The sequence below is a fragment of the Colletotrichum fructicola genome (genome assembly GCF_000319635.2).
Source record: "Colletotrichum fructicola Nara gc5 chromosome Unknown KSG_Nara_v1_contig06, whole genome shotgun sequence".
Taxonomy (NCBI): Eukaryota; Fungi; Ascomycota; class Sordariomycetes; order Glomerellales; family Glomerellaceae; genus Colletotrichum; species Colletotrichum fructicola.
This window is the reverse complement of record NW_027094056.1, coordinates 1,774,922-1,798,633: the sequence shown is the minus strand read 5'-3', so window position 1 is coordinate 1,798,633 and position 23,712 is coordinate 1,774,922. Positions and strand designations below refer to the sequence as shown.

Genomic DNA, 23,712 nt, shown 5'->3' with positions numbered 1-23,712 from the left:
CCTAGAAGCTCGGAATCTCTGTAGCGGTGCCACAGGCCGTAATGGGGGCCAACTCGTCAGTCCCGTCGGACATACGTTCGCGGGTTTGGTCGAACGCTTTGGCAAAGCGACTGCGATGGAGATGGCTCGATTTAGCCTCATGAATATTGAGCTTGTGATGGACATGGTAAGACATATGGGACCGGATATCCAGACAGAGAGCGAAATTCGAGATCTGGTCAAAGTTATGGTACCTGAGACCGAGTTCGCGTGGCTTGAATCACTGAGCTCGTTGGAGGAATTCCGCGAAGCGTTTCCAGAGCACAGATTTCTTCACAAGGTTTTCGAGCAGAAGGAGTTGGTCAAGGTTTGTCTTCTACACATCAGTCGATATTGACGATCACGGACACTGATGCATGTTCTCTCAGGAATGGAATATCAAGGTTGGATTTGGCACGATCGTTCACAAAGCAGGTGCCATATGGCCATATCGATTGATCACTGGAATCTTTGAAAGTCTTCTGGGCCAGTATCCCAATCGCCTGTCTATCGAAACGAACACTCCAGTTACCGCCATTTCCCAGTCTTCCTCTCCTCAAGAAGAGACAGCCAACACGACATATAAGTACGAGATTACAACTCCTCGAGGAACTGTGCATGCAAAACAGGTCATTCACTGCACCAACGCCAACGCTTCGCATCTTCTGAAGCCTCTAAGAGGTAAGATGTACCCGTACAGAGGCACGATGTCAGTCCAGAAAGCCGGCAAACATCTGGAGAATGTCGGGAACAGCGCCTCCTGGAGCTTGCTGAATAAGCCTACGTTGGATCACAACACAGGATTGTATGATGGCGGATTGTACTACTTGCAACAGAACGGGTTGACGGGAGACATTTGGGTTGGAGGGGGAAGCTCGAGCATTTTCGGCACACTCTCGTCTGATGACACGTCGGTGTCCGGTCAGGCTATGAAGGATCTGGCGAGGTTCCTTCCTAATTACTTTTTCAAGGGATGGCCCCAGGGAGAGGAGCCCGAGATTCGGGGGATGTGGACCGGACTTCAATGTCATACATCGGATGGGTTACCCTTGATCGGAAAGATTCCAGGGTCCGCTTCAGGTCGTGAGAGTAGCGACGCCGAGTGGATTTGCGGAGGATACAATGGATACGGTATGGACAAGGCCTGGCTATCAGGCGAGGCACTTGTGAAGATGATTGCTGGCGAAGGTGTGCCTGAGTGGCTTCCGAAGGTATTTTTGCTCACAGAGACCAGGTTTGAGCAAGCCTTAACCCTCGAGAAAGCACTTGATAGATGGATTTCGTTAGCAAGAGAGTCGAAATAGTAGGAAGTGTCAATTTTGTATGTTTTAAACCAGACATCGTGTTGGTTGTATATCGGGCGTCTATCCAAAGAGGGTACTCAGCCTTTTCTCCACGCAAACGTCCAACCAATACACATTCTTCTTCCCCGAATCTAGCGCTGCCCAAGTGTGATGCACCAATTCCGAGATGTTCATCACCTTTCGCAAAGGCAGGACATCACGGTACGCTGAAAGCCTTGCTGAAATGAAGTTTCGCGCGGCTGCTATTCTTATTGCGTCATTGCCATGAAATCGAGCTTCCTCGTTATCAGCGTCCATCGATAGGACTGCTTGAGTGCCAACGCGAAGTTCGCCGGCAACAGCTACGAAGATGAAAGGCTGAACACATCGAGTTCGAGACTCGAACGGAATGTCTCGGAGCAGATCAAGTGTATACATGGCCAAGCTCGTCAGCCATGCGTTTCTCTCTGTTTCTGTTGGCCTCTTGCAGGGTGGTGGAGCGTCGTAGAGGTCAACAGCATTCCATAGGTTATATCTGTCAGACAACAAGTCTGGAAAGACGCGATATAATTGCAGCAGTCCTGAACAGATATAGGCTTCGTCTAACTTGGACAGATGAGCTAGAGTAGTTCGCGGATCTTCCGGATCGACCATTTCGGAAATTTTGGGTCTCTTGTAAGCTAGCAGTCTCCGTTCGACTTGCCGAGCCTGGCGGATATCCTTTCTGAAAGAGTCGAGAAGTTCTTCTGAGATAAACCCGCTTGAAGCTTGTTTCCTCCGGTGGTCATGAATCAGTCTTCCCACGCGGGCTAACAAGCTCATTGTATCATCGGATATGCCTGTGAAAGGGTGGGGTAGATTGCCACACGGTTGTGGAGGGCCTATGAAGCCGGGTGAATCAACTGTAGTTGAGCAGGTTTCAATGAAAAATGATAGAAGCAGTTCCCAGTACTCGACTGCAGATTTAAAGAAACGGAATGTAACAGCCGTCTTGGAATCTGGCACCCAGTTTCGGAGTGTGTCTTGCATGGCTGTGAACTTCTCCAATTCCAGGTCTGAAGGGTCATGCCAGCTTGCAGTGTGTCCCAGCAATAATCCAGACATGAGATTGATGTCTTGTTGATGCCAAACAGAAGATGCATACCCGTTATCGAAGCCTTGAAGAGCAAGATTCCTCTCCCTTACAGCGACACAACCGAGTTCAGGGAAGCTTTTCATCAAGCAAGCCGCGGCCATACTCTGCATTGTATGGAAGAGCACTTCCGACGATTGCCAAGAGCTCTCCATCAGGATCCGCATATAGTTATGCTTGCTATCCCAAGTACAATAAAGTGGTATCACTTCTTGCATGAAATAGTCTGACAGAGCCGTGGGGAGATTGGTCAGTCTGCGGGGCCAGCCTAGCGGATTCTGAGAAACGCTGTCTGAGCTTTGGAGAAGATCGTCAGGCTCTAGACACCGATGGCCGCTTGATGGATCTCCATCCGGGGCCTCCACAAACATGTAATCTAGACTGCCTGTGTAGTTGAAGTCGGGAAACTCGAATGGGGATGACGACGTCGAAAACTGATGATCTGAGCTAACCACATGATTTACTGTTTCTTCAAAAGATAGCCATGATGGGTTCTGAGATCCAAGAAAACCATCAGCAGGGCGTAGAACCGATTCCAAGTCTTTCAGGAGTGAAAGACTTAGATCAGCATGGCTATCACCATTCCTCTTGCTATCACTGACTCCATCGGGAGGCGAAACGGCTGATGGCTCGGTAGACGGGAGGCTCGAAGTATTTTTGGGTCTTTGATTGCTGCCATTCATTCCTTCCGGGCTTCTTGGCGGAGCTGATCTTTTCGCATGCAGTTGGTTGGCTGGGGCCCATCGCACGTTCAACGGGTATCCAGGACAGTTCGAGCCATATTCCTCGCAGCGGACGCAACCAGGCTTTCGTTGGTCACATTTGATCTTCCCTAACAATAAGCTGCATGAAGCCTTGAGCTGTATTTGTACGCTTACCCGTCTAGTTTTGCACAGTGTGCATCCAAACCTGCTCTTCTTGTGGGATATTCTGGTTGCCATTTTCAACTCTACATGTATGATGTTGCATGATTGCAAGGCGGGGGAATGAGATACCGAGGTGAGATAACAGACGGCCGATTCACCCGGGGCGGCTTATCATATCCGTGTTGGAGGCGTTGATGCTACATCCCTACCTCATTTGGCCAACCATCTTTAGTCAGCCGGGAACCCTAGAATTGGGAGCTATGGTGGTTGACAGCCAAGCATCTATGGATGACAAATGACAATCCTGCTTGGAATTGGTATCCTTTGAGCAAGATAAGTTATAACCATTCATTTAATTGAAGTCAAAACCCGCTGATAAAGTGGACGTATCAACCCGCTCAAATCATCCTGTCTCAGGGCAGTTTCCAAAGTCATTGCATTAGTCTGAGTAGGGGTCAGTGATCTCAACCCGATTCGCATTTCATGCTCAGAAAGAAGTTCCTAGGTTCGCCTTAGCATCAGTGCTCTTCACGGGGGCGAATGTTACTTCAATCATGCACTTTAGTCAATAAGGTGACAGCTGCATGCTGACATCTTGGTGGCCTGATGCAATGATGCCCGATAGATACAGTGGGGCATGTGGCCGCATGTTGTTGGCCAGCAACCCCTCGTAGGATTTCGCCCTCCCGAAAAGAATTCTCTCATCTGTGTCTATGCTTGTCATTCTGTACAAGACACTGATCTCAAAATACTTCTGTCATCTGCATTTGAGAACGATTCACGACTCAATCATGTCAGAGGCGGCCTCGAATGGCGGCCACAAGCGGGCGCTACTTATCGGCTGTCCCGTTGCGGGACTCAAGGCCCCCGCCCGGGACTTGGAAACTATGAAAACGATACTCGAAGTTTACGGATTTTCCTGCAAGACGGTACAAAACGCGACTAGAGCTCAAATTCTGGACCACTTGGAGGATATCATCCGGGCCACGGACGCAAGCGATGCTGTCGTGGTCTACTTTTCAGGCCACGGAGGCCTCGTACAAAAGACAGGCGAGGTCAACGCCAAGCGACCGGTACAGTTTCTGATCCCGTACGACTTTTCAGAAACCACCACAGGTGATTTCAGAGGAATAACGGACGTGGAGCTGTCGCAATATTTGCGTCGAACCACCGACAGGACCGAAAACGTCACCCTAATATTAGACTGTTGTCATGCAGCGCGAATGGCCCGACTCAAGGCAACCGTCAAGACAATTGACCCGCAAGTTTATGATGAAGTGTTCTCTCACATTCAGAGTATGTTGCAAGATGGCACGCTCGACGCGGGTGGTCATCATGAAAGAAACCCTCGACTTCTCACGATTGCAGCGTCGGCGCAAACTGAGAGCGCCTACGAACAGCCCTTTGGCGAGGACCAGCGAAGTGTGCTTACTGAAGCTCTCGAGCGTGCGTTACTACGAAGAGATGCGTACGGCAATCCGTCCGTAGCTTGCTGGCGCAGCGTTATGCGTAGCGTTCGAGACCGCATCAAAGCCACCTGTCCTCAGCAATTTCCGCAAATAGAAGGAGACGACACGCGGTTCACCTTCAGTCTTGAGAAAGCGAGCCTGAATGGCGCACTTCCTTTCTCATTCGATCGAGAGAATGGTCCTGTCTTGGAAGGTGGAAGACTTCACGGTGTTGAGGCTGGAGACACTTATGCCGTCTTGCCGGGTCTTGACGAGCGATTCAACTCGGGTCGCCAGATTGCTGAGGTCACTGTTGATATGATTGGACCTGTGAAGTCGCGGGTCATTCTTAAAGACAGGAACCTTATCGGTCATGTTGAGAAGCATGCTAGATCTGGCATGAGAGCCTTCCCAAGGAAGAAAATTGGCAGTCTACCGGTCGCAGTTCGTCTGAGGAGGGCCTCGAAGCAGTTAAATGGCCGCATCGACGGGTCTCCTTTTCTCTGCAAAGCTGAAAACAACGACACGTCCCCATTCGCCACAATCGAAAGCAAGGATTCGGAAGTCGAGCTCTGGAGCCACGAGTCAGGCGAATCATCTCTTCTGGGCCGCTGGCAGGTGACAGGGGATCATGTTGATGCCCAATGTGTCTCCGAGATTGTTGACAGACTGGAGTCCATGGCGCGGTCAAGACACCTTCTCTCGCTTGCTCGGCAAGTCGAGCCGACTTCACTGTCGCACCAAGTCGGTGTGCAGGTTGGCCGAGTCAGATATGGCCAACCGGACATCAGCGGCCAAAAAGGAGGCCTTGCGATCACCGAAGGGGACAGGATATTCATCAAACTTCGCAACAACGGCCATTCAACCGTGCTGGTCACAATTTTCGAAATTTGCGCTGGATCTGTCATGATGCTGACGTCTGCAACACCAAGTGGCCGAGAACTTCGTCCCAATGAGGAGTACACCTTTGGCGAGTTGGACATGATATTCGGGACCCTTCAAGGGTCTGAGGTTGATTGGCCCAAGAGCGTGCCAAAGAAAGGCCTTAGACTTTTCGAGAACATTATTGTTGTGGTGACACCTTGTCGACTTGACATGGATCTTCGATGTCTTGAGACGGGCCCTGGTGCGGCCAAAGGTGCAGACAGGGGCGCTCGAGAACTTGATGCGCCAAGTCTTAGTGAGTTCATCGACAATGTTGGCTCGAATTCTACCAGGGACGTCAAAACACAACAGACTTATGTCGAGTTTGGCATGCGTGTAGTCTCTTTCGAGCTAAACCATAACTGATCCAGCCGCTTTTCAAGAATCATACAGACAGCTTGCATGAGCTATTATGTCTTGAAGAAGGAGTAGTCGTCATACACCTGAAATAAGAAACACCTCTCGGTTCGATGATTGAAGTCATGGTTTTGTGTAGTACTGCATTAGTGATGATGATAGGTCTCGTCTCCTCCAGGATCTAATCCTTCCATCAGCTCATATCGACCCGCAATTCATGTTCCACGCCAATTGAGATGCTGCTCAGGGCTCTATCACATGAGCCCACTTAACCATTGCGGTCGCGACAACGGCGACCTGCATGATACGTGGCAAAGTGCTCCGCCTCTGCTAGGCTTCGCCACCAGCTTAATGAGACATTCCTAGGTGATTGAAAAAAATTGCCATGGTACAAGATATCTCTCCCACTTCCAAAGTCACCCGAATTTCCACTTTGGACTTTGTTCTAGCGTCAAGTCGTTTTGGAGTCTTCAACATGGAAATACTGAAAGCTGCACCCGTACCACAGGAAAACGTTTTTCTCCACACAACGGATCTACCCGTCGACGGCTGCGATCTTCCCGGCCCCGAGAACCAAGTTTCACAAGAAGAAGCTTGGTGGGGGGGTGACATCCCGGCTTCCGTCCCAGGGGGCCCGGTTCCCAAGGTGAGAGAACACACCATCTTCTTCCGGGTTATGCGTCATGCGAACTGGCGAACCGCTGACAAGGCATCCAGGGGTCCTTCGGAGCCTTGTTAAGGAAACTGAAAGGAGTGCCGGCTTGCGTGTGGGTTGTGAACCAACATGATGAGGAGATCACTGTCGTGGTGTCTAAGCATCGTCCTTGCCGGATGCTCACGGGTTTTGAGGTCAATCTATCAACAACCGGTGGAGGAATTGGTTTGAGCCAGACAGTACGTTATTCAACCTCTGTCTCACCTTCTCTTCAGTATTGGTATTGATAATTGGGCAAATAGACATATGTAGGCCCTGCTACGAAGAAGACTCTCCAACCCGAATCGAAAGCCAAGTCAGAGTCGAGAGCTACATTTCCTCTGTGGACGAGCAAAGACGGCTTCGCTGTGATCACGGTATTCATAGGCAAGGAAAAAAGATTGCACATTGAGAATGATCGAATACTGGCTGGCGCTACGGCATACGTTGGACATGGACCGGATTTAAGGATTGAACCATATGGGCAGGCGTCAGATTAGGAAAAGGTTCTTTTGCATTTGTACTTTGGACACATGACTAGCAACTTCGACATTTTTTTCAAGGACCAAAGTGAACATATGGAACCCACAATGGCCCCGTAGATTCAGACCTCCTAATATCGCGTGTTCGATCATTTCCATCCAATCTAAGACGTGCCCCCCGTCCCATATTCTCACTGGCCTGAGTCGTCTCTTCCTCCACGCGTGAGCGGTTTGTTTGCGGTCTGTTGCGCATTTGATGACTTTGAACCCAGTCGTCGCGAAGATGCCGAATCGTGTGATGAAGGCTCCGGCACACAGAATCGTCCGTCATGCCCCATTTCCACAACCCCTCGTAAGCCAACTTTGCCGCATCCACGCACAAGGCGTCGTCAACTTCCCACAACGTCCCAATTACATGTCGGAAGCCAGCAAGCTGAAAGGCGCCCGCCAAGTGAATACTTTCGTCTACAGACTTATCATCAAGAATCTGGCTCGTTCCGCATGCCGATAAGTAAGCCAGAAATGGAGACTTTTCTCTGAGATTTATCTCCAAAAGACTGCCAGCTGTCAGAGATTGATTCTCCCAGTCTTCTAAAAGCAATCGACTCTGGAGAGGGTCGATAGGATGCGTGTCGCCATGCCCAGCAAAGTGGAACACTTTGCAACCACCGTTCAGCGCGGCAAGTACATCTTTAGGTTTTCCAGCCGCATGAGTGTAGCTGATTCCTCTGGATATGCAGCCCAACTTCACGGCATCAATTTCGCTCGTGGCATACTTCAGTGATGTCATGCCTGGCGTCTTCGGCATGGAAACGAGGACGAATTCTCGGCCAGAACTGCCTTCGCTTTCCTCTTGTGCTGCATCTGCTGCGTCATTCTGGTTCACAAAGCTGAAGTTCATCGACTTCCTAGCATGAACAATGGCTTGAACGGATGTACTGTAGGATGACATCACCCTGTCAAGCGCTGTCTGCCCTTGACCACCAAAGTGATGACCAGCAGCGTGAAGAGGAAAGCCAACCAGCGGACCGGTCGGAATCCACCAAACATGCGGCCAAGGTTTTCCCGCGTGCGGCGTGCTCAAAATGCCCAAGGACTCGAGAACAGGTCCTACAATTACATCCCATAGCCAGATCAGAGTGAAGGGATACCTGACTTCAAGGGCCTTTGACTCGATGATTTCATAGGTAACGTCGTTGAGTGGTAAAGTTCGAATGCCACATTCTTCAACAATAATAGCATCGCACCTGAACCGACTAACGTTGACAACAATAATGGGGCCTCGAGAACCCGCTTGCAGCATCTGATTCTCAGATACGGTGCCAAGGAACCCTTCAAAACCAGGCTGTTGCTGGATTTTCGAGAGCAGATTTTCCATTCGAGCCGTGGCAAGGTGGCGGGTGTCGGCCTCGATGAACGACTTGTCGGAATCACCATGGCTTGTTTTGGATGAGTCCATAAGATTCCGGAGTTGGTCGAAAGCCTGAGCCAACTTTGGATGCGAGCGGTGTAGCTCCAATATGTCTGCGCGGATCTTCTGCAGAGAACCGGCGATAATGCCTCGCCCAGTTTCGAGCAGTTTTAAAGCCTCGACAGGGCTTTCGTCAGCCTCTAGTGCGATGGCGGCTGTATCTGAGGCTATTCCGACGGCCTGTGTCAGGAGATACTGTTTGTCGGTTGGCCGCAATGAGAGAGGCGCTGACATTGGGACCAGTAAAATGGTTTGCTTCGCCATGTCGTAGGCTTGCCGTCTGTCGTTCAAGACATCTGGAGTTAACAGAAATTGTCGGCCAGCATCGATACGCAAGCTGATCGGGGCTTGCTTATGGCCCAAAGTCGACACAAAGTTTGCCCTAGCATTCCGCAAGTCATCTGGCTCTCCGACTTTGGAGTATCTGTCCCAAAGCAAGCGCCCAAGATTGAATGTTGCCGCAGCTCGGGCAGGATGATCATCGGGGCAGGTATCTACCGCTTTGTTGGCAGCGCTGATACCCAACTCAAGGTCATCCAAATGTTGCATTTCAAAATGTCGATATTTGAGACCGTAGAACTTTCCCTGGTTGTTCAAGTACTTGACCCGATCGGGGCGGCCTTCAGGCGTGACTTGCACAGCTTTGTTGATGTGACTGATTGCCATGTTGAGATCTTCGACCTGTCCGCGCTTTGGATGGGTCTCTCCGGAGTATCGATCGATCAGTCTGTTTCCAATGGTACTCAAGATTGGTCCTTGGTTGGGGTTATTTGGTGGAACAAGTGCTGCCAAAGCTTCTTGGGATACAGTGATAGCTCTGTCAAGATCGGCTACTTCTCTTTTGCGCTCATATCTATCACTCAGAGCATTTCCCAAGTTGTTCAAATAGTCTGCTCTGTCGGGATGAGTAGGAGGCACCATTTTGACCGCCTCATCATGGAACTTGACAGCCTCTTCGAGATCATCTAGCGCCCCGGCATGAGAGTATCTGTCAGAAAGCCGGTTGCCAAGGTTGTTCAAATACTCCGCATGTCTAACAAAGTGGTCTTGCGTGCCCACTAGCGTGGCCTTCCTCGCGAACGCGATGGAATCGTCCAAATGTGAGAGTACATGAGAACGGGAATATTTGTCGCCCAGTAGGCTTGCTAGCGCATTGAGACGAGTACCCTGAGCTGGGTGGCCTTCAAGCGTAGATTGAACGGCTTCTTTAGCAAGTTCAATAGCTTCTCTCAAGTCCTTTTCTTCTCCTGTTCGCTGATATCTATCGCCAAGACGGATTGCTAGATTAAACAGCTGGTCGGTACGTTCCGGGGTCTTCGTATCCGTAGAAGTGGCCTCTGTTGCTTTCCTTGCTAGATCAATAGACTTATCGAGATCTTTCGTCTCGCCAGTCCTTAAGTATCTGTCTCTCAGACGGAGTCCCAAGTTGTTCATCCTGATTGATAGCCGAGGACCGTGTTGTGTAGTAGCCTCCAAGGCCTCCTGGGCAAGTTGAGTAGACTCCGTCAAATCATCTCCGTCGCCAGTGTGAGTGAATCTGTCACCGATGCGGTTGCTTAGATTGATGAGAAAGTAACCGCGGTCTGGATGATCCGATGGTGCAATCTTCATAGTTTCTCTCGCAGACCTAATGGCTTCGTCGAGATCTTCCCTTTGGCCGTTTTCGTAGTATCGTCGTCCGAGGTTCATGCTAAGACCATTCAGGTAGTCTGGGCGCATTGGGTGTTTCTCGTGAGTTGCCTTGACAGCGTTTCGGCTCATCAGAATTGCTTCACTCAAGTCCGATACTGCACGCATCCCGATGGCAGAGTAGTGCTCGCCTAGTCGGAGGCCCAAGTTATGGCAGCGTGCCGCCCAATGTGGGCTAGATTCCGAAGTTTCAGCAAGAGCTTCTCGCGTGAATTGAATACATCCGTGTAGATCATCGGTAGTTCTGGTGTAGAAATACTTGTGGTCAAGATGATGACTGAGAGCATCCAGGAGTTCTGGACGCTGTTCGTGGCCTTTCGGTATAATTTTGATGGCCTCCTTTGCCGCAAGGATAACAGTTTCCAGGTCAGATATCGCTCCACTGCGCGAGTACTTCTTATCAAGAAGGTCGTGAAGGACAATGATGCGGGAAATCTTGTCGTTGATGCGGATGTGTGGCCCTGCGAATGCATCGTGAGCTTCTCTAGCAAATCCGATGGCTTCGTCTAATCCACCTGCGTCCAGAGTCTGAGAGTACCGCTTTCCGAGTAAAGCTCCGAGATTGCTCAATACACTTAGTCGCTCTGGTACGTCTCGGGGAATGATCTCAAGGGCCTCCCTCGCCACATCTATGGCCAAATTCAGGTCATCCAGGGAATTTGAGAAGAGAAACTTCTCGCCAAAACGAAAAGTAAGGTTCCTCAAAAACGTAGCCCGGTCGAGACTATCGTCTGGGCTTGCGTCGCGCCCTTTCAAGGCGATCTCAATTGCCTTATCCAGGTCCTTCCGGTCGAGGTTGGTTTTGTACCGGTCTTCTAGCAGGCTCCCAAGGAGGTTCAGACGGGTGGGCAACTCCAGGCTTCCTTGCGGAGTCAAAGATAACACCTCTTGGCTTGTTCGTATTGCCCCATTTATATCGTCGTCTGAAGCTGTCAGCGAGTATCTTACTCCGAGACGTACAGCTAAGTTAAACCGCCGATCAAGTCGGCTAGGATGGTCCGGAGGTAAAGTTGCGGTCAATGCGTCAATGGCATCTTTGGCCAAGTCGATAGCCTCTTCCAAATATTGGCGCATGTCCGTGTAGACGTATGTAGAGTATAGAACGTGCCCAAGGTTGTTCAGCCTATTCGATCTTTCGCGGTGGTCGGCGGGTGTGGCTTCGACCGCCTCTCTGGCATAGCAGATCCCATCTTCCAAGTCTTTGGACTCGCCAGTATGTCTAAATCTTGCTGTCACTAGGAACGCAAGGTCACTCCGCCATCCAGCGCGTGTAGCTTCGTTATGTATGCCCGGGGAAGCTTCTACAGCCTGGTCCGCGGCTTGAATCGCTTCCTGTAAGTCCGACAACCGGCCCAAGCGTTTGTATCTTGCATGAATCCGATGTGAGAATTCACTAAGTCGGCTGGCCTTGTATTCGTCATCTTCCGGCGTTAACTCTGCAGCTTGCCTAGCAGCCTGGATGCTTTCGTCCAGATCCATGATTTCGTGAGTTTCGTGATACTTTTCCAGCCAGAGGGAGTGCAAAGTGGCGAGAAAGTCTGCCTGGTTCGTGATCAGGCCCTTCTCCGCCGTGACCCTCGCCACAGCTTCAGAGACCCCAATAGCCTCCTCGAGATACTCTATGGACTTTGTTTGGTTCCATGCCCAGTCAAGCTGACCTCCGAACTCTGCTAGTCTGATCCATCGATCCTCGTCGTCGTCAGGCACTCCGTCCAGCGCCTGTCTTGCGCGAGCTACAACGTCGGCGATTGCCTCCATCGAAAAGATATTTTTTCTGTTCAAAGCACTTGGCCTTGTGGGACCAGATGAATCGGTGATGACGTTGCTTCAATGATGCCGACAAAACTCGGGCGTGAAATATCGCGTGATGTGATACGGGAGCCTTACGGCTCACTTGCTTATCCACGCTATATTTCCCTCATTCGCCAGCAGAGTCACTCGTAACCTTTTCCCCGGCGGAAGCGCCAGCCAATCTCCATAACTGTGCGGGAATGCTTCGGGACAAGTGAGAAGGCCAAGTATCTACCCAATCACAGTGCTTGAAACACCCCTGCATGTGCGTCTCCAGAACCAGGCCTGATTTGTTTGATGGGCAAGTCTATTCTATCATGTGCACTGGTTCTATGTAGATGCGGAAGACTGTGAGAAAGGGCTTCAAGGCCATCAGAGACAGTAGGGTGGATAATAGAGACGCGCAGTAGGACGAAGATGGAGACGGCTGCCACAATGTGCACATGCAATGTCTCGTGCCTGCAACGGCGGATCGACGCGACTGTTCACGCATGACTGAAAAGATATTCCCCGAGGATCGATTGAAAATCAAATGTAAAGATTTCTTTTCGGTGAAACGAAGAGGACTTTATTGGATTACCAAAGTCCGCATTTTATATATCTAACTCCGCCTCTCCCCGGTGGGATTAATCTAGCGGAGCGCCGCTAGCATTTGTAATCGTCAATTAGACTAGTTCAGTAGTCATTATCCGCATAACGTTATGCGACTAGTGTTAGAGCTGAGGCCACCATAAACTTCATGATTTAGGTCGATAAACGACTGAACCTATTCAGATCCTGATGAGGATAAAACCAGGCACGCTGCACGACTTGCTTGACACAATCAACCCGCCCAATCGAACTTACACCAGTCGTGTACTAACCACACTCTTCCTTCTTCTGAATTATTCCAAACTATGGAACCGACAATTCTTGTTGTTGGCGCCACCGGCAATACTGGCCGCGGTGTCGTCGAGACCCTATCAGAACTTCTCAAGACCAATGCCACCTTCTCCGGTCACAGAGTTCTTGCACTCACTCGATCGCTCAGCGGAACTGTCGCGCAGAAGCTCAGTCAGTTGCCGAACGTCGAAGTACTTGAAAAGAACTGGGTGGACATCACCGCGGATTGGCTACGCCAACACAACGTTGTGAGGGCTTTTATTGCCGCCCATAACGAACCCAACCAATTTTCCGAAGAGTCAACCTTCCACGTCGCTGCTCTCAATGCAGGAGTTGAATATGTGGTGCGAATCTCGACAACTGCCGCAAACGTACGGCCGGACTGCCCTGCGTACTACCCAAGAACCCACTGGGCTATTGAGTCCATGCTGAGCTCGCCGGAGTTTCAACGCCTTCGGTGGACCTCGCTGCAGCCCAATATCTTCTCGCCTCTGTACCTTTACCCGGCAGCGGAGTTGGTTAAGTCATTCCGCAAGACGGGGAAACAGCACACGCTGAAGTTGATCGCTTCTGAAGACGCTGCGGTCGGGATCATCGATCCTTTCGAGGTCGGATGTCTAGCGGCACGCCTTCTCACTGCCGAAGATGTGAAGCCTCACGACAGGGCTAAATACGTTCTGAACGGTCCCGAAGACGTCACCGGGCGTCAGATTGTGGGGATGGTTGAGAAGTCGCTTGGCACAAGGGTTGAGGATATCAAATTCAAAGACGTGTCCTTTGTTGAAGACATGGCAGCTCAATCTCAGCAGTCAAAGAGCGTCATTCGGTCGATCAAGTACGCTTTAGAGACGGCTTGGGAAGGAAAATGCAGCATCTCCACAACAAGCCGAGAAATATTCGACATCTTTACTCCGAAGGTTACCCCGGCCGAGTCTTTCAGGAGACTGCTGGAGTAAGAGGATTGATTGCCGCCATAGCAACTTTGTTGTCTTTTCAGTCTTCAGAAGAATTGGAGTTTCAATCTTCTCTTTCTTGCAGACTGTAAAATGATTATTTTACTTCAAGCCAAATACAGGCTGTGCTGGAGAGTGGAAAAGTTGACCAGGAAGCAACGTAGAACCAACGTGCGATAGATAGTCGGGCTTGCGAAGTTGTCGACGTAGTATGTAGGACTCGTTTGTAACAGAAAATCAAAAGATGATTACTTGCATTGGCATTTACCCTTCTTGACTAGCCAAGTTCACAACCAACATTTCACCGACTCCTGGTTCTCACGCAGTTGGATGAACTGTTGAAAGCAATTGCTGCGATAAAACGGTTGAATTTAAGATTCAGCCCCTGCATGCTTTACTTTCTTTTTCTTCTTGAATAAGGGGTGTGACTTCCATCCACCCACTCATGAACCAACGACTGCTTGTTTTGCTGAGCTAGTCGTCTTGGCGGCCCCCAAAGCTGAAATTCAAAACCCGTCATCTTCTCGGTTGATTTGGTCCGAGGCAGTGCAGGTCACAACCAAGGTCCCTTTGGCCGGCAACAACCATTTTACGGAATATCCGGGATATGACCGACCCGAGGGAGCGTCTGCCTTGAGGAATTTACGAAAGTCCAAATTCATGAATTACCCCTGAATCGATCGTTCGCTTAAATTCTGGAGATCGATATCATCACCTCTTTGTTCTCATTGTTTGCTGCGGAACACCCCTGCACATGCATCCTGCGGCGGATTCGCTCACCAGGACTTTATCAACTTGTTTCTTGCTTCTTCCTTCTAGGCAGAGAAAGCTAGCAAAGATGCGTGTGGAACCCTCAGCCGACACCTTCAATCTCACCAAAGTTCGCACTTTCTGCCTCCCAACCAACTTTTTAAACGTTCTCGTGGCGATGACGAGACTGCTCGTGATTGGCCAGCATACGGGGAATTGCGAGAATCGATGATTGTGGAGGTGCCGCGCCAGTCCCGAGTGGCGGCCAGCGGGCGTTCAATATCGGGGTGGGAATGTGCTATATAAGTCGAAACCTCGTCTTCATGCAAGTCGATCGATCTCATAGGACCAGTCCAGCTACATTTTCCCATCTTTTCAACTTTCAAACTAGTCAGAAATGCGGTCTCTTTTCACTGCTACCTTCGCCACTTTGGCAACTGCGCAGAGCACTCCGTGGCCCTCCTTCGGCAACTGGACCGAAACCGCTGGTGGCTACGACTTCATCTTGTCTGGTCCCGCGAAGCTCGGCACCAAGGCCATGTTCGAGCTGGACAGATGCCACTACGTCTGGAACCTGCTCAACGAGCGCACAAACTGCGACGAAAGGGCCCCGAGTGATGCCACCGAGTGCATGGACCAGCTCTTCCAGCGCAAGACTGAAATTGGCGACCAAGGATTCCTCGACATGTTTGAGAGGGAGATCATCGAAGCCAGGCAGTTCTGGTACGAGGTGAACGACAAGTCCGAGCTGGACAAGCCAGAGACCTGGAAGGCCGTCGAAGCGCGCGCAGTCGTATCCTTGCCCAACATCACTGCCTGGGCTTTCTCCGCGTGGTCTTCGTCGCCCAGAGCCGACGCGGCCAACAACAGGGAGAATGCGGAGCACTACTTCAAGCACTCGGACTTCACCACCGGCAGCGGCGTCTCGCGCATTCTCGAGGGATGGGGTGGCACGATCACCAACTTTACGATTCCCAACTACAGCGCGGCCCTGTGTGCTGGGAGAGCCATGGTTCGGCCGCTGCCGGAGTTTTTGATCAAGGCCTGCGGCGACAAGAATTTGGTGGACGGCAAGGATACCAACTTTGGCGTGCTCAACATCGCGGCGCGTGACGTTGATGGTGCGTCGTTTGGACAGCCTGGGGAAAGAGGCATTGACATTTACGCGTCCATTTGGTATGGAGGTGCCATCTCTGAGGAGCATCTCGAGGCGGAGCGACAGCATGTGATCATTGAGATTGTCAACATGAGCCTGAAGGCGCAACAGGATATCGAGACTGGCGCGTTCGCGGTTCCCGCGCCTCCGACATCGTATGATGTTGGACTGCACGATTTGAGATTCGAGTCGAGGAATGCCGACCTTCCGGTTTGCCAGACGAGCATTCACTCAGCTGTTCATCCGATGGATGCATGTACATGGGACTAGACGGCCTCTCTGTGTAGATAGGTCTTTTACGAGCGTACATAATAGGATTGTTTGCTTTGAAAACACAATACCCTTGTATGTATGATCGGGATTTTGCCGCGGCATTTGGCCTCGGGGATGAGATCCTGCAGGAACATCATTTGTCCTTTTACGTTCTTGGAGTTGAGAATTTGGCTTGGATGTTCGAGTATCAGTTCTAATTCGTCAAGATGCGAAGGCAAGATGCCCAAATAAGGAAAGTTGCCGGGGCGGCCGGGATGTCTGCCCTGGGGCCATTATTCTTGGCATTAAGACCAGGGCAGAGCACATTAATCTCCACGCGCGCTGACAATCATCGATCATGTCATCATCCAGGCATCAATGGAATTTTAAATCATAGTCCATTCGAGGCTCTCATCACTGGTCAGCACTAGCCCTGAAAGGCTCATCTGGCGACTTTGTAGGCATCCAACACAGCAGGTCCACCTGCAAGATTCACGATACTTCAACCTCGCGAGGCTTGAGCACCAACAAACGCAGTCTCCTTTCTCTTGGGTTCTTATTTCACGAAGGTAAGATTCTTAACAGCCCCGCGTTTTCTTGGACTTCTTAAAACCGCTATAACTTGGATTTAAGTGTATGTGCGACGTTGCTATGGGCCGGGATTAAACCCCGCACTAGCATTGACTCCGTGTAAGTGACGGCGGTGGACGGAACTATGCCCGCACGGAGGCTCTCGGCTTTTGCGCGGAATTACAACCTGCCAAAAAGGGATGAAATTGAAGTCAATTATCTCATTGATTTGATGTCTCATGGAAGTCAAATAGTCAATCGAGTGAAGCCTAAATCATCATCAAAACATCGTCGCTGATCGACTGTGCATAACTTCATTATCAAAACAATTTCGTCTCGTTTGAAAATCCAAACCCAACAACGTTAAATAAGGACATAATTCACAGAGATCCTCAGCTTTCCAGGAAATGTCTATCAAATACAACAAGCTCGCTGGTAAGCATGTCCTGGTTATAGGAGGCTCGACCGGCATCGGCTTCGGCGTCGCAGAGGCCGTTCTCTCGGCCGGCGCCAGCGTGACCATCTCCTCTTCATCGGGCAGCAAGCTCTCCAAAGCCGTTGCAAGTCTCCAAGCCACGATGCCATCTTCCTCATCGAGCCAGAAGATCCAGAGTTTCACGGCAGACCTCTCAGGACCTGATGCCGAAGAAAGGCTGGAAGGCGTGTTCAAACAAGCAGGGCCTATAGACCACGTCGTTCTCACGGCGGCCGACTCGCTCTCACTGATGATGCTACAAGATCTCACTCCCGACAAGATCCTGGCCGCTTGCCAGATGCGTCTCGTCGCTCCCCTGATGGCAATCAAAGTCGCATCGCGGTACCTTCCGAAGAGTAACGAGTCGTCGTTCATCATTACCAGCGGTAGCGCGGCACACAAGTCTACATCCGGGTGGTCTGTCGTGTCGTATTTTACGGCGGGCTTACAGGGGATGGTGAAGCAGCTGGCAGTGGAGCTGAAGCCTTTGAGGGTCAATGCTGTTGCTCCGGGCCATGTTGATACTGAGCTATGGGATCACATGAGTGCGGAGGAGAAGCAGGCAATGGTCAAAGGCGTTGAGGAAGCGGTGCCGACGGGTCAGTTTGGGAGGGTTGAGGATGTTGTTGAGGCGTATATCTGGTTGCTGAAGGATCGAAATGCGACTGGTACTGTTGCTGCTACTGATGGTGGCTCTATGGTTGTCTAGGATACCGACCTTTCGACGCGATGACACCATGGGGAAGATGCAACGTCATCCGAACGTTCAATATGGTTACTGGCATGCGATTTGTCATACCAACAATGTTTCCTTCAAATTGACAAGTTGACATAGACAAGACCGAGGAATTGAAGTGTTGGATTCGCAACGCTCTGACTGGTGGCTTCTAATGTCAGAGTGGATCGCCGGGACAGCTGTCAGCGCACGGCCCCTAAGCCACTGGGTATTGTCGGACACCGGAGCAGAGATATCCCGCGGTTGCTGGGTCACCCCCCGGTCAGCTACTTTTCGCATGGGAAAATCATCGCCAGCTGCGGCACGCATCGCATGTGAAGTCGACACCTCTCCCAAAGAGCTCAATCTCTTTGTGTATAACCCCTGCAGCGCCGAAGGCAACACAGCACCTCGACGAATACCCCCGACGCTCCTTTCAGGACTTTACTTCCTTTCGTGCGCGTTCTAGTGTCGATTCCTTCTGCAACGAAACTCACCGAATCCATCCCGACACCGACTTCGAAGCTTCGAAGCTCGCCGCGTCCAATTCCTTCGAGGGCAGCGACGCCTTTAATACCTCCGCCCACAATGGCGCCTCTCATCCTCCACAATGTTCCCGACGAGGAACTCTACATCGGCGACGACGGCATAAAACGCCCCTACGCCATGGTCTTCCCTCAGTACGTCCCGACGCGACTTCAACCCTCGAAGGGTCCTACCGCGCAGTGACATCCAGCTAACAACTTCCTCCCGCGCAGACAAGATGGCCTCCCCGGTGCTAGAAATCGCCGTGGCGCCCCAGAGACGGGCTCTTTCGGCAAGTCCACGCGCCGCTCCCGCTCCCGCACAGGGACACCCGCCCGCCGCGAGAACCCGACCGTCGCAGCTGCCGACAAGATCTTTGGCGACTGGATCTCCTCCCAAGCGAACGTCACCGCCCTCAACACAGCCGCCAACGCCGGCACCTCATCACAACAACCAGGTACAACCACCAGCTCCTCCGCCGCCATCGGCACCCAACGCAAAACCTCAGGCCTCTCACAAGCGCCCCTCCTAGCCTCCGAAGAAGCTCCCACCGCCGCCGCAGCCGGCCCCCGTCTCGCCCGCCGCGAGCCCACCGAAGTCATCCTCCGCGGCTACCGCTCCCCCTCCCAGCAGTACGCCGCCCTCGCCCACTACGAGCAGCTCGCCGGCCTCATCTGCGAAGACTACCCTCGCGAGCCGCCCCTCGAGCAGCGCCGCTACAAGTCAGAGCTGCGCGACCCGGCCTTCACCCGCCGCCGCGTCCTCACCCCCGAGGAGCGCGCAAAGGTCAACCGCGCCGACGGCGGCGAGCACTGGGTCAAGGTCACCTTCGAGTCCGCCGACGCCGCGGATGCCGCGTGCTACGCCAGCCCACAGCGCGTCAACGGCTACCTCGTCTACGCGGAGCCCTACAGCGGCTTCCCCCCGGTCCGCGACGAGCCCATCCCCGACGTCGACTCCCTCGTGCCCGCCCACGACGACCTGCACCGCTCCCAGTCCGTCCCGACAGGCGCGTTCGGCAGCCATGCCACACCTCGCAAGCGTCTCCAGAAGCCGAGCAACCCCTTCGCCGCGAACGCCCGCACCATGTCCGACCTCTCCCCGCCCACGTCCCTCACCTCCTCCAACACGATGGACACCGCGACAATGTCCAACATGTCCTCCGCTACCGTGACCATGACCGACGCCCCGCCCCTCGAGCCCTCCTCGTCCACGTCCCAGTCTACCGCCGTCCTGCAGATGACGACCGAAGACAGCCTCTACTGCCGCCGCATCCCCACCGCCCGGCGCGCCCGGCTCCTGCCGGCCGAGCAGGCCCTGCTCCCGCAGCAGAGCTACGCCCAGCGCCTCGTCAACGCCGTGCCCTTCCTCAAGTGGTTCAGCGGCTCCATGATCGGCAACGAGGTCCCGCGCACCGACACGGGCGAGTTCGACTGGAACCGCGCCAGCCTGTACTGGAAGGTCATCTGCTGGCTCGACGCGACGTTTGGGCTGTTTGGCGGCGAGATCCTGACCGCCGACAAGGACGACTAGATGTTTTCCGTTTCTTGAGATCAGGAGCCTTTGGGGGGTTTTACATCACGGGCAGGGGATGGGGGGAGAGGCGTTTGGAGGAAAAGTTTCATTTAGCATCATGAATACCACGCACTACTGGTTCTCCTTTTTTTACTACTACAACCATACTAGACCGACGGATTACAAGATTGGAGAAGCTGCATGCAGTCTTTTGGAGCAGGAAGAACAAACAATACCGAACTCGCGCAGAGAAAAGAATAAAAGGGATCAAGGTTCTGTATGACCAGTTGTAAGACTATGCCGCGCCGAGGAGGGGCGTCCCTCGATTTTTCTTCTTTCCATAGACGCCTCTAAATGGGTATAACAAGAAATAATTCATGACTTTGGGCCGCCGTCGAACACAAACAAACACACACAAAGACGACTTCTTCAAATCGAAACATCAGTCTGCTAGGCGTCTTCCTCATTCACGCTCCACCGCCTCTCTCGCCGCCCCCTCTCCTCCGACCCCCCGTTGACCGACGACTCCACCACCGAGCTCCCGTCGTTGCTCTGCCCCCACGGCGTCTGCCCGTGCTGCTGCTCCTCGTCCTCCTCCTTCAGGATGCTGTACCGCCGCTGCTCCGCAACCCGCTCGTCGACCTGCGACGACTCCTCGCTCAGCCCGACGCCCAGGCTGTCGAACGTCACGTCCGTCGCGTGCCGCCGGATCGGCTGCGGCGAGAACGGCCGCACCCCCCGCGACCGGTTGAACGTCGTGTCCGAGAAGATGCTGTCCGCGTCGTTGTCGTCGCCGAGCCCGGGCGAGGCCACCGCCGCGCCGAGGCTCTGGTACCGGTCCGAGTCGCTCAGCAGGCTGTCGCCCCGCGCGTGGCCGCCGCCCTGCCGCGTGACGTCCGAGGCGGCGTCCGCGAGGATGCTCTTGGGCGGGAGGATGCTGAACAGCTTCGCCGTCTCCGCGGACCCCCCGCCGCTGATGCTCGCGTGGTGCAGGTCCGCTACCTCGTCGCTCGCGAAGAGATCGGCGCCCTTTTCCAGCAGCTCGTCCAGCCCGCCGCCGCTCCACCCCTTCCGGGCGAGGCTCTCAAAGATGTCGACTTCCGCGCGGACGAGGCTGCACGAGGCCTCGAGGATGCGGCCGCTGGTGTCCTGGCTCTCGCGGAGCAGCGTGCGCGCGTGGTCGCCGTGCAGCGCGGTCAGGCCGTCGAGCTTGGTGGTCAGCTCGACGAGGTGGGCGCGGAACTTGCCGACGTCGCGGCGGCGCTGTTTATGCAGCTTGAGCCCGTCCTTCTCGAGCTTCTGGATCTCGCGGGAGCGCGCCTGGACCTCGCGCACGTAGACGTCCTCCTCGTCGTCGACGCGCTGGCGCCACTTGTCGAGCTCGTGGAGGAGGGGCACCTCGAAGTCGCGGTAGACGGTCTCGGAGAGGATCTGCTGGTGGTTCGCGACGAGGTGGTGGACGCCCGAGGCGGAGAGGAGGAGGTCGGCGGTGCAGGCGGTGCTGGGGCCTGCGCCGGGGAAGCTGGAGGAGAGGAGGGCGGCGCCGCCGTTGGGGTGGGTGCTCGCGGAGAGGGACTCGGCGCGGGCCTCCTTGAGGCGGGCGCAGGACTCGAGGGCGGAGCCGAAGGCGGAGGCGGCGGTGGAGAGGGTGGCGAGGGCCTGGCGGTAGGCCTTTGCGGTCTGGAGGAGGTCGGTGTAGGCGGTCTGGGACTGCTCGAGGTCGGCCTTTGTGAGGATGGCGTGGACGGGGCGCGGGGGCGGCGGGAGGGGGAGGTTGAAGGAGGAGAGGGGGTTCGCGGTGGAGGCGAGGGAGTAGACGGGGGAGCCCGGGATCGGGGGCAGCTGGGAGGGCGTCGGGGTCGCGGGGCGGGTATCGGAGGAGCCGTTGGCGGCGGCGGGTGTAGGTGGTGAGGTTGCCATTTGTGTGAGGTTTCGGTTTTCGTTTGGAGGGGTTTCTTGCTGATCCCTCCGGAAGGGCGGAGGGGGGATGTGGAATGGAGCTGCGTTGAGGCTATTTCGGGATGCTGTTTATTGTGGCAACCAACGCTGCGGGGGCTTCGCGGGCTGCGTTGCTGTGGCGGGAGCTCGGGGTTTTGTTTCGTTTGTTTGGCTAGCTTATCGCGCTGAGCCGGGCAGTCTCATCGTCAGGTCGTGATGTAGGACAGGGAGGACGAAGGAACGGGAACCTGTCAAAGGTTGAGATCTCTAGGAGGAGGAGGAGGAGGGAGGGAAGGGGAAAGAAAAATAAGGAATATTTTAGGTGCTCTAAAAAAAAAAAAGATGAAATCGCTGAAGATGGTTCTGCAAGATGCTGCAAAGCTTCCTTGGAAAGGCGATTGCGGTTGGCGCATGTGGGCCGCGCCATGGTCCATGGTGCAGGTAACAGCACACACACACAGCAGCCCAAAGGTACTTGGAGGCCCTTGTGATTCGAGGGGGCAACTGCTGACCGCCGCACCCTGCCCACTGGGCCGCAAGGTGGTGTCCGGCCGTTACCCGGATAGGCCCTGTGCTTGCGTGCTGCGGCGCCACCTCGCGGACGCTGCAGCCGCAATAAGACCCCTGGCTGGAACCACTTTGGGCTTTCGTTAGCGTCATGGGCCGTTTGAACGGTGTGTCTTGCAGGACATGGACTTAGGTAAGCTGGTGGTCGTTGGGGATTTTGGAGAAGACAACTGATCCTGTTTGTTGTGATTGGATTTCTGAGACAAAGGCATGTGCGTGTGATTTTTGAGAGACTGAAGGCGGCTGTTAGCTTGAACCCCGGGTGAGTTGAAATATTGCTAGTATTCCCGGGTGTATGGGGCCGGGACCGTAAGTGAGTCTCAACCACGGAGGTCGACCCGAGCCGGGCTCGACGAACAACACATGCAGCCGCCAAGATGAGTGTGGTGGGTCTGAAAGGAAGTACGGAACCCGCAGAACACGCCTCACTTTCTTTTTGCACCATCCGACTTTCCCATGTTGACTCGACGACGCTGTTACGCCAAGTTGGTGTAGTAGGCGAGGCCCGACATCACGGGCGTCAGGCAGTTCTGAGCCAGTCGCCGGCGACTAGTTGCAACTCGATTCTTGTGAGACTGAAGAATTCAGCAGAAAATCAGAATATCTTCGTCAAGCTATAGTATCTATGTTTAATTCTCTCGTTGTTGTTCGCATAGAGAAGTCATTCTCTTCTCATTCCAACTGATGACTTGGGCAGGCTCTGTGGTTTCTGGTGATCATTTGGGCATGTCGTGAGTGCTAGATGGTGTATAAGCTCTACTACTCAAGGTATGTTATAAGTGCCTTTTATCATGTTTGATGAGCAATGAAGTGTTGAAACTGATAGCCCTTAGGCATCTGAACAGGAAACCATCTAGCATATGCGTTCAAGGGAAGCTAAGGGGAATTTCACAGGTCGAGGGCGCGACTAGCTTCCAGTGGTAGCGCGCATCGATGCCGCGTTTTAGAACCATGCTCCCAGGTACAGTGCCAAGCAGTCATGTTTACCTTCACTCAACCTAAAACCAGGATGTGTACATATTCGCTCTATCAATGGACACATAAACATGAGTTGCATTTCTCATGTCTTACGTCGGTTCCTACCCAATTGCTTCAGCAGAAGCGTTTGACAACGTTGTCAAACGTAACAGGTGTGACACAACCTTTCAGCCTCGTATTACATATGAGAGAACATAAATAATCGCACCTGCCTTCCACAAGTTTTGCAGAAGTCTACATTTTGTTTCCCGTACAATGGCTTTTTTGTTCCCGCCATGGAG

At 53.1% G+C, this 23,712-nt stretch overlaps 8 protein-coding genes across 8 annotated transcripts; 6 read left to right on the top strand and 2 right to left on the bottom strand.

Moving 5' to 3' along the window:
• Positions 1-115: 115 nt before the first annotated feature.
• CGGC5_v010796 (uncharacterized protein) lies at positions 116-1,269 on the top strand (the record flags this gene model as incomplete). The annotated part of the gene is made up of 3 exons (XM_032021422.2): positions 116-346; positions 408-1,206; positions 1,253-1,269. 3 exons carry the CDS (start codon positions 116-118, stop codon positions 1,267-1,269), a joined length of 1,047 nt encoding a protein of 348 aa, XP_031892416.2.
• Positions 1,270-4,090: 2,821 nt separating this feature from the next.
• Positions 4,091-6,037, top strand: AMC6 (Metacaspase-6; the record flags this gene model as incomplete). Its single annotated transcript, XM_032021433.1, has 1 exon — positions 4,091-6,037. One exon carries the CDS (start codon positions 4,091-4,093, stop codon positions 6,035-6,037), a length of 1,947 nt encoding a protein of 648 aa, XP_031892417.1.
• Positions 6,038-6,503: 466 nt separating this feature from the next.
• CGGC5_v010794 (uncharacterized protein) lies at positions 6,504-7,222 on the top strand (the record flags this gene model as incomplete). Its single annotated transcript, XM_032021444.1, has 3 exons — positions 6,504-6,674; positions 6,746-6,922; positions 6,986-7,222. 3 exons carry the CDS (start codon positions 6,504-6,506, stop codon positions 7,220-7,222), a joined length of 585 nt encoding a protein of 194 aa, XP_031892408.1.
• A 58-nt stretch (positions 7,223-7,280) lies between these two features.
• On the bottom strand, positions 7,281-12,122 carry CGGC5_v010793 (putative 30S ribosomal protein S17-like protein; the record flags this gene model as incomplete). The annotated part of the gene is made up of 1 exon (XM_032021455.1): positions 7,281-12,122. The coding sequence occupies one exon, from the start codon at positions 12,120-12,122 to the stop codon at positions 7,281-7,283; it is 4,842 nt and encodes a 1,613-aa protein (XP_031892409.1).
• Positions 12,123-13,051: 929 nt separating this feature from the next.
• CGGC5_v010792 (uncharacterized protein) lies at positions 13,052-13,993 on the top strand (the record flags this gene model as incomplete). The annotated part of the gene is made up of 1 exon (XM_032021467.1): positions 13,052-13,993. The coding sequence occupies one exon, from the start codon at positions 13,052-13,054 to the stop codon at positions 13,991-13,993; it is 942 nt and encodes a 313-aa protein (XP_031892702.1).
• A 1,144-nt stretch (positions 13,994-15,137) lies between these two features.
• On the top strand, positions 15,138-17,902 carry ATR9-0 (Short-chain dehydrogenase/reductase ATR9; the record flags this gene model as incomplete). Its single annotated transcript, XM_032021478.2, has 4 exons — positions 15,138-16,152; positions 16,580-16,717; positions 16,782-16,838; positions 17,115-17,902. The coding sequence occupies 4 exons, from the start codon at positions 15,138-15,140 to the stop codon at positions 17,900-17,902; spliced, it is 1,998 nt and encodes a 665-aa protein (XP_031892701.2).
• A 594-nt stretch (positions 17,903-18,496) lies between these two features.
• NUP53 (Nucleoporin NUP53) lies at positions 18,497-19,966 on the top strand (the record flags this gene model as incomplete). Its single annotated transcript, XM_032021500.1, has 3 exons — positions 18,497-18,588; positions 18,667-18,890; positions 18,966-19,966. The coding sequence occupies 3 exons, from the start codon at positions 18,497-18,499 to the stop codon at positions 19,964-19,966; spliced, it is 1,317 nt and encodes a 438-aa protein (XP_031892699.1).
• Positions 19,967-20,398: 432 nt separating this feature from the next.
• IVY1 lies at positions 20,399-21,868 on the bottom strand (the record flags this gene model as incomplete). The annotated part of the gene is made up of 1 exon (XM_032021511.1): positions 20,399-21,868. One exon carries the CDS (start codon positions 21,866-21,868, stop codon positions 20,399-20,401), a length of 1,470 nt encoding a protein of 489 aa, XP_031892698.1.
• Between the last annotated feature and the right edge of the window lie 1,844 nt (positions 21,869-23,712).